This window comes from Parus major, chromosome 11 (genome assembly GCF_001522545.3).
Source record: "Parus major isolate Abel chromosome 11, Parus_major1.1, whole genome shotgun sequence".
NCBI classification, from domain to species: Eukaryota; Metazoa; Chordata; class Aves; order Passeriformes; family Paridae; genus Parus; species Parus major.
This window is the reverse complement of record NC_031780.1, coordinates 4,632,798-4,645,180: the sequence shown is the minus strand read 5'-3', so window position 1 is coordinate 4,645,180 and position 12,383 is coordinate 4,632,798. Positions and strand designations below refer to the sequence as shown.

Genomic DNA, 12,383 nt, shown 5'->3' with positions numbered 1-12,383 from the left:
GATCAGATAACTTTGCTGTGTCCTAGGATTCCTGTCTGCTAGTGAAGGCTTTATTTAGATATGATTATGACTGCACAAGCCACTGTTCAGTTTAGGGGAATAATACAGATAATTGTGGCTGTGGAAAAGTATGTAACCTGAGAACCTCCATATAGGGCTTAAAGGATGTGGGAAATTTCTTTATGAGTGGTTTTATTCAGATAAAGAGCTACCAGTCTACATGAAGGGTGTGTTTTGTACAGAGTCATTTATTTTCACTAAGCTGTGGAATAGTTACAGGTTTTGTTGCAAGCCAGTTGAGCTTAGTCACAAATTCATTCATAAAGCCCTCCAAAAGCTTGGAGAATACTGCACTTTCTTTAATAACTTTTAACTTTGCAGGCAGTTACCTGGTGCAGATAAAGACCCATCAATAGCTGTGTTTTCTTCATCCTCATGTTCCACGTTTTTCAGAACCAGAGCAAAAAAAGCAGCAAATCCAAGCACCTAGAAAGAATCAGCTATAGAATCACCATATTCCCATTTCATATAAAGAAGCCTTGTGCTTTGACCTGGGTCCCTCTGGATCCGGGCACTGCAGGAAAACAGTTGAACTCTGGGTTTGTTGAACCCATGCAGCTGAATCCCATAAACAATGCACAGTGCTGGGGTTTGTCCAGCTGATTTTGTGACACGTCCTCACTGGTCAGAAACCTCATTAAACCTTAACAAAGCAAGGAGGGTGAAATTAATGGAATTAATGTCAGCAAAAAGTAACTCTGTAAACCACCTGCCTGCTCTTGTTTTGAGGGTAAAGTCTTCTCATTTTATATGTTAAAACCTGTAGCTCTTTAGAACATGTTACATTTTCTTCCTGCAGTGGCAGCAGGTGAGTTCATCTCGGCCAGTGGTTGTATTTCTAAGGCTCTCACCTTTAAGGGCTGTGTGATGAAAAGACTTTCCAAGAAGGAGATGACCATGGAGATGAGCCACTTGATGGAGTTCTCCTTGCCATAATGGAGTCCATAAAGCATGGTAAAGAACCCAGACACACCGCTGGTGGCTGCCACAAGGAACCAAGCAATGAACACAAACCACCAGGGCAGCCCTCTGGGAGAAGAACTTTTCTTGTCATCACTGGGCAAGTTTGGAGTATGGAACCACCTTGAAAGTCAACCAGAAGAGAAAATAAACCACCAAAATCACAGTCATCAGGTTCACTAGGAATAGGCAACATCTTATGATATAAAATCAAAATATTCTTTTAATTAATGCAGTTATATAGGATATATGGATACCAAAAAGTACGGTGAGAAAAAAAGAGGAAGCATGCAGAGATCAGCTAAAATCAAAATAAACATGATGAGCCTATTTACTCCTCAGTTCATGCATAACTGAATCTCCAGTAGAATTACTGACAAAGCTCGAGTGCATTAAAACTTCTGCATGCATCTCTTGTGATCACCATAATGGTCAAGTGATGTAATTAGTGCAATTTTTCTTCAATACTTCCAACTCAATCATCATATTTAACTGAACTATTTTTGTCTGGTTATTAATTTTTCTTTATCCGTACATTTTAAGAGACTTCTGTAATTTTGGAGCTGGGTGATTATCCCAGCCCTTCACTATCACATAGCATTGTATTGTAAGTTTCCACTTCGGAGACAAAAATGACAAACAGCAATGATCTGTCATTATTGCCTTTGCAGTTCACAGTACATGGAAATGTCTTTGTAGCTCCTGCAGTGGTATAGTAGTCTTATTTTACAGATGTAATAGTAGTTACCTAGCACATGTTAAGCAGTAATTATTTGGGCTCTGTCATCCTGTCCAATTTTGATTTTATAAGCTGAATTTACTTATATTGAGAATGAGAACTGGCTTACCTCTCAGTGATGGATGCTGATGAGCAGATTTGGTTCTCCAGAAAGTTCTTCATGTGCTGGACCTGACAAACAGCTTGTGTGTAACTCTGAGGCATCTGAAATTTATGGGGCCCCAGTAATTCCAGCTCCATCTCTACCTGCTGGAGTTGCTTGTACAAGCAGCGATGGTAATCACTGTATTTCAGCTGGTCACAAGTTCTGTTCTCTGGAGTTGGACTTCTTGTTTTTTCTGCAGATAAATATAAAAATTTATTTATTTATTTATTGAGAAAATAAATCCTTTTTAAAAACTGTTCAATACAAAGGGTGGTAGAACTAGAGCTACAGGTCATGAATGTGATGAAGTGAAGACTAACATTTGAAGGGACATGTAAAAGCAGCTTTATTACTAGAGCTTAATGCTCTTCTGCTGGAATGGCCTGGAACCTTTTCCAGAAGGCAACTGAGTTAAACGGCAGTCCTAAAAGCTTAATAGACAGGTCTGATCAGATCAGCTTTTAATTTGTTCATGGTGTACCTATGCAATTAGTAGATTGGAAGACTCCCTGGAAAAGCCAAATGGTGGTCTTAATGAAATCAGTGAGTTTGTTTTTACTCATATATTCTTGTTAATTTAGAGTCAGACTGAAAGGAACAACAGCACAAGGCCAAGAAGAAAAAAAAGAACAGTTCAAAAAGACTGTGAAACAACTGATAATTGTGAGGTTTTTTGCTGGTAGATACTGATCCGGCACCTGAGCCAGACTGATAGCAAACATTTGATTCTACAGCACAATAAACAGAGATTTCACAGTTGCCTTTATTTAGTTGGGTGCTCAGTGGTGCAGTGAAAGAAAAAGAAGCAATGGGCACATCTTAAAACACGGGAAATTTCTGAACATAAGGAAAAAAACATAGGTATTGGACTCTGGAGTAAGTTGCTCAGAGAAATTATTAAGTCTTCATCCTTGGAGACATTCAGCATCTGACTGATTTTATCTTGGGCAATCCTGTTCCTGCTGACCCTGCTCTGAGCAGCGTGGTGGGATCCAGAGATCCCTTCTATCCTCAGCTATTCTGTGATTCTGTAGTTGCCTTTGAGTCAGAATGTAAGAAGAGCTTGGATCATCACATCCAGTGCTATCATCATCTTCATTGCAAGGGTTTCAGCTGGCATTTCACAGTGTGTTATTTACCTTGGATATCCATAGCACCCAACGTGACAATTATGGGGCCATCCTTCTTGCTCTCATCATAAAACCCTTGCCCAGCTCTGTTCTGCTGATAGATGATGTCCTCAACCAATGACAGGAGTGTGTTGATATTCATTGATTTTTCAAGGTCTGGTGCTGAGGTGAGAGATGGAGTCTTCAGGACTTTAGAGAGTGAGTTGGCAATTCTTCTTATATCCTAGGAAAGACAGCAGCAACACAGCAGTGACTCTGGCTGCAGTGGCTTAAGCTGATGTGATCTGACAGAACCACTGGCTGGGAGCTGCACCAACTACTAAAATCTCCAGAATGGATAAGAATAGCACATCCTACAGTGCTGGATGTGACAGGCAGATTTCAGTGAGTTCAGCAAGGCAGCTTTTGGGGTTCAAGAGGGCAGCGTGCCTGCCTGAGGACCTAAGCTGAGAAAGATGTGGTCCATGATACCTTTTATCTTCACTGTGTTGTTTAGTGTTTGCTTTAACACCTGAACACAGTGATTTGGTCACACACAGTAACTGTGCAGGGGTTGGGACATACAAAGACAGACCTTAATGAAGGATTGCATTTAGGTGGGTAAATGAATGCTTTGCACCAGTGATAATTGGCTTTTCTCTTCAGACAGCCTTGAAGGGCATCGGAACAGGGAAATTTGTGGAGCTGGGGAAGCCGGTAGTGCGTGGCAGCAGAGGGCAGTGCAGGACTCACTGGGACTTGCCTTTGTCACAGCCTCTGGAGTGAGAGAGGCAGCCTGGGTGGCCCCTGGGGTGGGAGGCAGGCTTGGGGACACTCGGCCACTCTTTCCCGGCTTCTCTCTGCCCGGCTGGGCTGGCCGGGGTCGTATGTTCCTGAAGATCTGCACAATGAGCAGGTTGATGGGGAACATGAGGAGGGAGCTCTCAAAGCCAATCATCACTTCCTGCCATGTGAATTCAATCTTACCTGTCAAGGTCAAACAGAGCAGAGAAGGAAAAATAACTCCAGGCAAAATAAACCATCAAGTCTCTCTCTTGTGGAAAACCTATTTATTCAATTCTTGCTTCCAGATTCTGCTGTCTTTCTATTTGCCTGCCCAAGCAATGGTGAGGATTGTTACCCAAATCCATTTTCTGCTCAGCAGGATCCTTTGGCACACCCCAGAACATGATGCTGGTCAGCATAGTGCAGAGGAGCAGTGAGAAGCAACAGGACACTCGCTGGGCTCGCGTGAAGGAGCTTCGTGGGGAGCGGCTGAAAACCGAGTACCAGATGTGCCCATCCTGGAAACCCTTGGAGGTCTTCATGAAAAACAGATTGCTGGGAAGGAGAAGAGGGAAATCAAATGGATATGTAGAAATGAGAAGGAAGAACAAAGCCCTAGTTCAAGATCCCAGTCTGTTCATGCTTCTAAGCACTATCAGCAAAAGTAATAACTAGGTGAAATTAGCAAATATCATGGCTTAATTTGCATGGAATGGTCATAGCTATTTATGTCCTTTCCTTTTGGCCATGGCATAGGGGGAAAGTGAATAGCTCCTCTTTAAATTGTTAAGAAAATTTCACCTAAGAGAAGATGTTTCTGTTTCTCTAGGTTTGTCAGGCTATCCTTCTTTAGCACCAATATTTTCAGTATGGTAGAGTAATGATTAGATTTGTGTAACCCTCCTCCCTCCCTCCCTTGTTCAGAGCCCTTTAAGGACAGTGGAAAGACCTTCCTTGCTTTCATTTTTTTCTAGGGCTTTGGTCTATTTTTTTCATGCTTGTTTTTCCAGACTGACTGCTATCGAGAGTAAAAAAATCCATGAAATAGGAGGTACCTGAACTGCTTCATGTCCTGTTCAGTTGCTACTGGGAATACTTTATCTAGGACACATTCTCCAATATCAATGGCTAGCCAAGAGTTACAGAGGAAGTACCATTTCTGATCCCATGCCAGATCATGGACTAATACTCGATTCACATACCTGTTGAAGAAACACACAGGGAACAGTTACAACTCACAGACCTCAACAAGACTGTGGAGGACAAACTCTGGCCTTCAGCTTCTTAGGGTAACTGAACAGTAAGGCACAGGACATATCCCACCCTATACTGGACATGGAATATAGGAAACACTCCTGGTCCTGCTGTTTAGGCTGTGATTTGGTCTATTCGGCTGCAAAAACTACAATCTAACACATTCTTTTCTTTCTAGAACTGCAAAAAAGAATCACTTTCAAATGCTAGAAAAGTAAAGCATTGTCATTATAAAAAATTATTTGTGGATTTTTACTTCCCAGCATCTCCAGACCTCTGCTTACCAGGACGGACTGTCACCTGAATTATCATGCCACAATCTAATACTCTGCAGTTCCCCAAGAGGGAAGAAGGTACAGAGGAGGAAAACATCCACTCCTCCACGTTCAAAGACTGGTGTATCAGGATCATTTAGATGGTGGGGCTCACTTTCTCCATCCAGTCCATAGAGGGTGAGGGTCACCTGGAAAATAAAAAGGCAAAATGAAGATTTGCACATCTCGATCCTATGTGTGATTATTTCTTCTTTCATCAAACCTAAGGGCTTTCTGGCTCAGACAGTGCATTAGAGCTGTCCTGTTTAATAGCCTCAGGTGCTCCATTATTCATCCAGCTCCCTAAGGAAATAAACTCTCCTCCCACACAGTGCCACTGATACCTTGGAGGTTGTGGCTGCGCCACGGCGGTGTCCTGTGAAAACTGTCACAAGGTAACGATACTGAGCAAAGGGGTCATTGTCTTCCAGGACTGTGATTTTCACCTGCAGAGCCACACAACATGAGCAGCATGTTAGCTGTCCTGTAAGTACAGATTCCTGAAAGCTGTGAATAGGAATTTGTGATCTTGTGAACAATTTTTACTTACCAGTGAACAGAGAGGTTCAGGGAAAGGAGTAGGATTGGTTAAAGACTTCATATTAAAACAGGCTAGGCATGGTGGGATTTGGCTTGAATACATTGAATTTATTAGCTGGAGACTTACTTTGGCATCATCCTGGATGTCTTTCCTTCGAGCCCAAATAACTACAAGCACATATATCAGAAAGATGCATACTACAGTTGTCACCACCACAGGATTGTCCACAAATGTACCAAACAGCTGTGTTGTTTTGCTGACATCTATGGCATTGGGTATGACAAAGAAGGAGCTCCCAAAGAAGGTCAGATGGTTGCAGAGGCACTGTGTGCTGCTAGGATTTGTTTTTGGTCCTACCTGAAACCCAGAAAAGATTCCTGATAAAACATCTGGCTTCAAAGTATTAGATAACTTACAAAGCAAATGAAAAGACAGTGCTGAGATTGGTAAGTTAGTGTAGAGAGCTGCTGTGCATCAAATTGTTCAGGGTCCAATAAGGAATATTGTTTTTAACACCTAACCAGTAACAGTCACATTGTCAGAATGGTTCAATTTCTTCTTACATAGAAGTTCATTCCAAGAAATAGAAATGGGAATGTTGTTTAAAGGTTAGTTCAATATGACTAAACTTCTTGAGTTTACTAAAACATCTTAGATTGATCTTGTTTTATGGTGTCACTTAATACATGACAGTGGTTATGAGGGCTGGCTTTGAAGTGTGTAACAGACACATTGTTTTGTTTTGCTCTACTTACATGACATCCATAGCTGTTCCAGCCTCCCTGGTGCTCGTCCCAAAATGCACAGCGGGATGCAAAGCAAGTGGCATTTATGGTTAGCCCACTGTAGACTCTTGAATCCATTCCTGTATCTTGTAAAACCATGAAATAGTAGGTTCCCTCTCCAAAAATGAGCTCTTCTGGGCTGAGAACCCAACTGTTTGTCTCACCTTGAACATAAATATTTTCGTTTCAATGCACGTATAGAAAGCCTAATTCAAAAGTATGCAACTGTATTGCATGTAATAAATACACCAAAGAAACAGACGTGAAATCATTCTTAGCAGCTCATTGATCAAATCATCCCAGATATTTTCTCCTGTTAATGAACACTTTATTCTAGAGATTGGAACTTTGAAGCATCAGGTTTCTTTCCAGCTAGCTTGAACTCATGGTCAAGGCTCATTCTGCAACTTCATGGGTCACTAAGCACTTTTCTTACCTCCAGAAGTTTTCTTATAAAACAGATGATTTTTCATATCATAGTTGGTTTCATTTGGGTGATAACCATACCCCAGGTAAAATATTAGTGGGATGTCATGTTCAGATTCCAGGTGGATCACTACAGATGTGTTTTCTGAGGTAACATTGACTTGAAAAGTGCTATAATTGCCCAGATTCAACAGAACCTTATCTTCCTGAGTTACTGAAAGCCTTGGTAACATGATCTGTTTTTAAACAGAAAGACATAGGTTTAAGTACAGAAAAGCATTTTTCTTCTTAGCATGCAGCCACATGCTAGATTATCTTTTTCATAACATCAGGAAAACATGGCCAGCAAAAACATCACTTTCAAAGTAATTTTCCTGATAATGTCAACTAACCTCTGAAAAGTTAATTTGAAATCTGTGTAGACTCATCACAAAACCTATGACCCTTAGTGCATTTCTGAACTGAGAACTGTGATTATGACTGCATGAAGTGCGTGTATGAATGATTTAGATGTCAGTTTATACATGGGCTAGGAAGCAAAAGAGTAGTACAGTGGTTGGATGATGAAATCAGACTTCACATTGTGCTTTGGGATGACTATAATCTGGAATCTATTTCCACAACCATTAGCATTCTTACATTCATTTAAAGGAAGAATAAAATGTTATTTGTTATTTCATTCACCACATCACATAAATCCCTCCATCACAACTACAGACAGCATCAGCCCATTATCTAATGTAATGACCACTACCAGCATTTGCATCCACCTCACAAATGATAACACAAATGATTTTGTTAATGGAGAAAGGAAAAAAACAGGAAAAGAGTATGAGAGTTAGGAAACAGTGGATTTACCTCAATGTTCTCTTTGAGGTTGCTGACTGGTATGATCAAACCATCCAGACCAGTAAGACTTAGACCTCCCACTGTTCCACTGATGTCAAAACTGCTGTCACTGGAGAAAAAGGGATTCATGGCAAAGCTCACCATCTGTTAGAAGAATTAACAATCAGACAGCTGAGCTATTATCAGTATTTCATTTTATTCACACTCTGAATTGCTGAATAGTGAAAGCTTGAGCTCAGACCTAAATAGAAGTAGACTTCCAAGAAGTCTGCATCCAGATTTAAATAAAACTCTACTTTATTTCTAAGGTGAGTCTATAAACCTTAAAAGTGATTTTCATTCTGAAATGTGTACAACAATCTTTATTGTTTTCATACACTGACACCTTTTTGGCAGAGTTGGAAGAGCTGCAATGAAAAAATTGTTTGCAGGTACTTTAGAGGTCTCCTGAAAGGGTCAAATCAACTAGAGAGATCTTCAGAAAATTTATTATGAAAATATGGCAGTTATGTGCAATCTATTGTTCTGAAGGAAAAACCACCACATCCTAATTCAGATGGGGGACATGCTACCATCAGCATATTTGTCTCTTGCAGGATCTGAGTGCTCCACACTCAGGTGTTTCTCGCTGGGATGAAAAAAGGCTGCTGTAGATTTGTTTGAATGTGATATGGACTCTGAGGTGTTGTATCCTCCTCAGAGCATAAGATATAAACAAACAGCAAATAGATTTGTAGGTATTGATTCATTCTATTGCTTGCTCCTGCCATGTATGTGTGAATCAAAGTATATGGAAGGGGCTGATGGAATGGGGAATTTAAGAATTCAGTTGTCCTTAACTTGCTGAACCAAACTCATGCAATTAAGATAAAAGAAGGCTTCTTTGACTAATAATTTCAAATTATTTTATTTGCATGACAGGAGGAATGACATGGATTCCTGTGTTCATGATGACAGGATAAATGATTCTAAAACCATTATATCAGGAATATAAGCTGGATATCAGATAGAGTTAGATAAAAGCTGTTTACTTGCCCTTATATCCACTGTTTCACCATCAACTCCTGGAACGTTGAGAGAGGAAGCAGGCGGGAGAGTAAAACTGGCAGAGCTGGAATTGGAGATGTTAATGGATGTGCCATCCATGTTTTCTGTTTGTAATCTGTCCAGTTAGGGTTGGGCATAATAAGCAAAGCAGAATAAAAGAGGAAAAAAAAAAAAGGAAAAGAAGTCACCAGAAAAAACCCAAACATTGATAGCGTTGATATCTCTTCATATCTAGAGAGAAATCTTTCCCTCCTCATGAGTATAACTCAGTTGCAAAACTATTTCTACATATTCCAGTAAATACTTCATAAATTATTCTGTCCCTGATGCAGTACTCCATGTAACATTACCATAGAATCATCAAAAAAAGGGATGGAATTGGCATATCTGGAGAGGAAGTTTTACCAAGGTGTACTTATCTGAAAGTTGGTTTTTGTGTGAACATGGTCTTGATTTGAAAGCACAGTTTGATGTGGATGAAAAACAGGCTCTCAGGGAACAATTCAGGGATGATTATAGGGAATGGAGAATACTCGTCAGGCTCCTCAGGATTATATTTGCTTCTGCCAAGCTGATTACAGTTCCATATAACATGTCATTATTGGGAACTTAGAAAAGGAAAGAAACCCTTAGCTTGCATGACATGAGTTTTCTACATAATTTCAAAGTGACTACTGCCTCATTCAGGAAATCATAGTAAATTCTCTGCTGGTTAAAGAACACACAGCATGTGAATTTCTGGGGTGATGTTCCTGGAATCCAAGCTGCTCTTACTATCAGTCACTAATAACAGCCTTGTTGCACTATTGAAATTGTTGTTATGCTACAATATTTAGTTAATTCTGAACATTCTGTTTAAGCACAATGGAATTAACATTTGTGGCTCTCAGAAGCTTCAGTGGGGGACACTGTAGCTGTTACCTGTGCATGTACATTGTGGCAGAGGGAGAGGTGAGGACTGTTGGCTCATCACCCGGTGCCTTCCCAAACAAAAGGGCACTCTGGAGATTTTCAACTGTGCTCAGGAGCTGGTGTGACATTGAACTCTGGAAAAGGATTGGGAGAGGAAACTTACAACAAAGGTACTCAGGATCATGAAGCTGCACCTTATTTGTCATTGCTACCATTTAATTTTGGTGTCTTACTAAACTGACAAACCTGGTGATGAGCTTCCTAATCTTAGAGCAAGTTATTCTATTGCAATTCAGTTTCTGTAATTCTCATTGAAACATTATAGATGGCAAATAAATGCCTTACAGATTTTACTTTTATATTGTAGTGTTTGTAACTTCTACACATTGAAATTACAAGCATGACATGAATCAATATATTCATGTACTTTTGTGTATTAATGCCCTTAGCTGCACATGTTAGTGTTTGGTTACTTGGAAAAGCAAGACCTAATTACATATCAATCGTGTATTATTAATGGATTATTGTTGGGGAATTCATCCAGTTCATACTCTTTTCTCTCAGGTTAGATTTATTTCATCCTTACTCCAGTGACAAAATTAAAATATGTTCAGCCGAGGAAACTCACAGAGTTAGCTGTGACAATTCACATATAGATAGGAAAGGGTAGGAGAAAATAAATGTTACATCTTTCTGAACAGATAATCAGAGCTTTCTGCAAAATTGTAAGCAGCAACCAGAGCTGGTTCAAGCTGTGAAGTAGTGATGGCAGTCATGAATATTTAATACCTGCGGCTTCCTTGAATTATGGGGCAAAAGGAGGGGATAGAAGCAAATCTGAAAAAAATCACAATGTTCTTGTCATTGATTAGAGGTCAGAGCCAATACTGTGTTTTCTGTCCTGTTCAGCTTTCAATGTAGCAAATCTTAAGAGGTCTCTATCATCTTCATTATTCAATCTAACATATCTAACTGGGGAGAAATTTCCTCCAATATTCAAATCCATCATGTTGTCACAATGAACTCATCCTGGTGCCAATTTAAAAATACAAGAGGCACCAGAGGTTTTTAAAAACCTCCCAAAGCAAATATTCACACATAGTACGGTACAAACTGGACCAAATCTAAATTACCTGTTCTGCCTCTGGCACTGAAGTGTTCCCAGCTCTGATTTCTACAGAAGCTTTAAGAACATTGCTCACTGCATTAAACAGATAGTTGGCTGCTTCCTTTAACTCCTGACCATCTCTGCTGTGCTCTGTGTTCACAGCGAGCAAGGAGGCACTGACATGTTTCAGAGTGTTGCTGGCTTCCACCTGCATGACAAACACAGGGAGCAGTTTATACGTGCTGGCACTGCAAATGACAGAAGTGACTCTTGTGTCATTTACTGAATATTGCAACGTCAGTAATCTCTTGGGACTATTAATGGGTAATGCTGTTTTTACTATAATTATCTGTGCTAGAGTAATAGTTCAAATGCTAATAAAGGTGATATACTATTTGTTCACCAAAATGGAATACAGGCATGAAAATGCTTCTACAAATGTAATCCATAAAAAGATTAATAACATCTGAAGGAAGCTTGTCTGTCAAACTCTGGGCAAGGATAGCTTTTAGATTTACAGTAAAGTAGTAAATTAGGTTATATGTTTCGATCTTAGTGCCAAAGTGCTAAGTGCCAAAGGAGAATGAGTTTCTCAATTTTTATTTTGTGCCTGGATGCAGCTTTGTGACTGGGAAAGCACTGGCCAGATTTTAGCCCAGGATAGTGAAGGAACCAAGCAAATTCACTGCAGGCTTGGACACATCCATCCCCACAGCTTGTGAATGCTGCTCAGCCTTTCTGTAGGGTGAGGGCTGGACCTGAGCTGTGTTCTTGTCTTGCCAAAGTTAACCACATCCTGCTGAAATGCTCCCAAGCCATTGTCTGGCTCCAACTCTATAATACATCAGAAATCAAGAGAGCTGTTTTTATTTGGGAAACTTGCCCCAGTGACAGTTTGTTCTGTCCTGCCATAGGCTCACCCCATAAGCATAAATAGCACCATCTACTAACAATGTCTTGTTGCCAGACAAGATTCAAGAGATACTTTTGCGAGACCAACCTGCACATTTGTGCCCAGTTCCTCTGGGTGCTGACATGTCCCTTGACCATTGCTTATGTGCATTTTGTGCAGTGCCAGGATCAGGGATGAATGAATGTGGGCAATTCTAGAAAAACCCTCATGGGACAGTTCTTCAGGGTTCTAAAATTGCTTTACAGGAGAAAACATGCACCCTGACATGTTTCTGACTAAAAGTTAAGGGTTCTGTCCCAAAAAAGTATGATAAATGTAATGGTCATAGCCTGGATTGTAGAGATTGCTGAGACAATACCAAAAAATTCAAAATACTGCTGGTAAAGATACACAAGCTGGTACAGTTGGAAAAATGGGTAAGAACAGATAATTATA

At 40.2% G+C, this 12,383-nt stretch overlaps 1 protein-coding gene across 1 annotated transcript in view; it reads right to left on the bottom strand.

Annotated features, from left to right (window-relative positions):
* PKD1L2 (polycystin 1 like 2) overlaps positions 1 to 12,383 on the bottom strand; it is a 43,803-nt gene that overhangs the window by 8,511 nt on the left and 22,909 nt on the right. Inside the window, exons 20-35 of the mRNA XM_033517279.1 lie at positions 11,061 to 11,243; positions 9,937 to 10,061; positions 9,004 to 9,130; positions 7,978 to 8,112; positions 7,130 to 7,355; positions 6,664 to 6,857; positions 6,035 to 6,265; positions 5,712 to 5,813; positions 5,338 to 5,516; positions 4,855 to 5,001; positions 4,155 to 4,354; positions 3,777 to 4,000; positions 3,044 to 3,257; positions 1,869 to 2,097; positions 912 to 1,143; positions 390 to 486 (exon numbers count right to left, since the gene is read on the bottom strand). Coding sequence (XP_033373170.1) covers positions 390 to 486; positions 912 to 1,143; positions 1,869 to 2,097; positions 3,044 to 3,257; positions 3,777 to 4,000; positions 4,155 to 4,354; positions 4,855 to 5,001; positions 5,338 to 5,516; positions 5,712 to 5,813; positions 6,035 to 6,265; positions 6,664 to 6,857; positions 7,130 to 7,355; positions 7,978 to 8,112; positions 9,004 to 9,130; positions 9,937 to 10,061; positions 11,061 to 11,243 — 2,845 coding nt within the window. The remainder of the gene's footprint in view (positions 1 to 389; positions 487 to 911; positions 1,144 to 1,868; positions 2,098 to 3,043; positions 3,258 to 3,776; positions 4,001 to 4,154; positions 4,355 to 4,854; positions 5,002 to 5,337; positions 5,517 to 5,711; positions 5,814 to 6,034; positions 6,266 to 6,663; positions 6,858 to 7,129; positions 7,356 to 7,977; positions 8,113 to 9,003; positions 9,131 to 9,936; positions 10,062 to 11,060; positions 11,244 to 12,383) is intronic.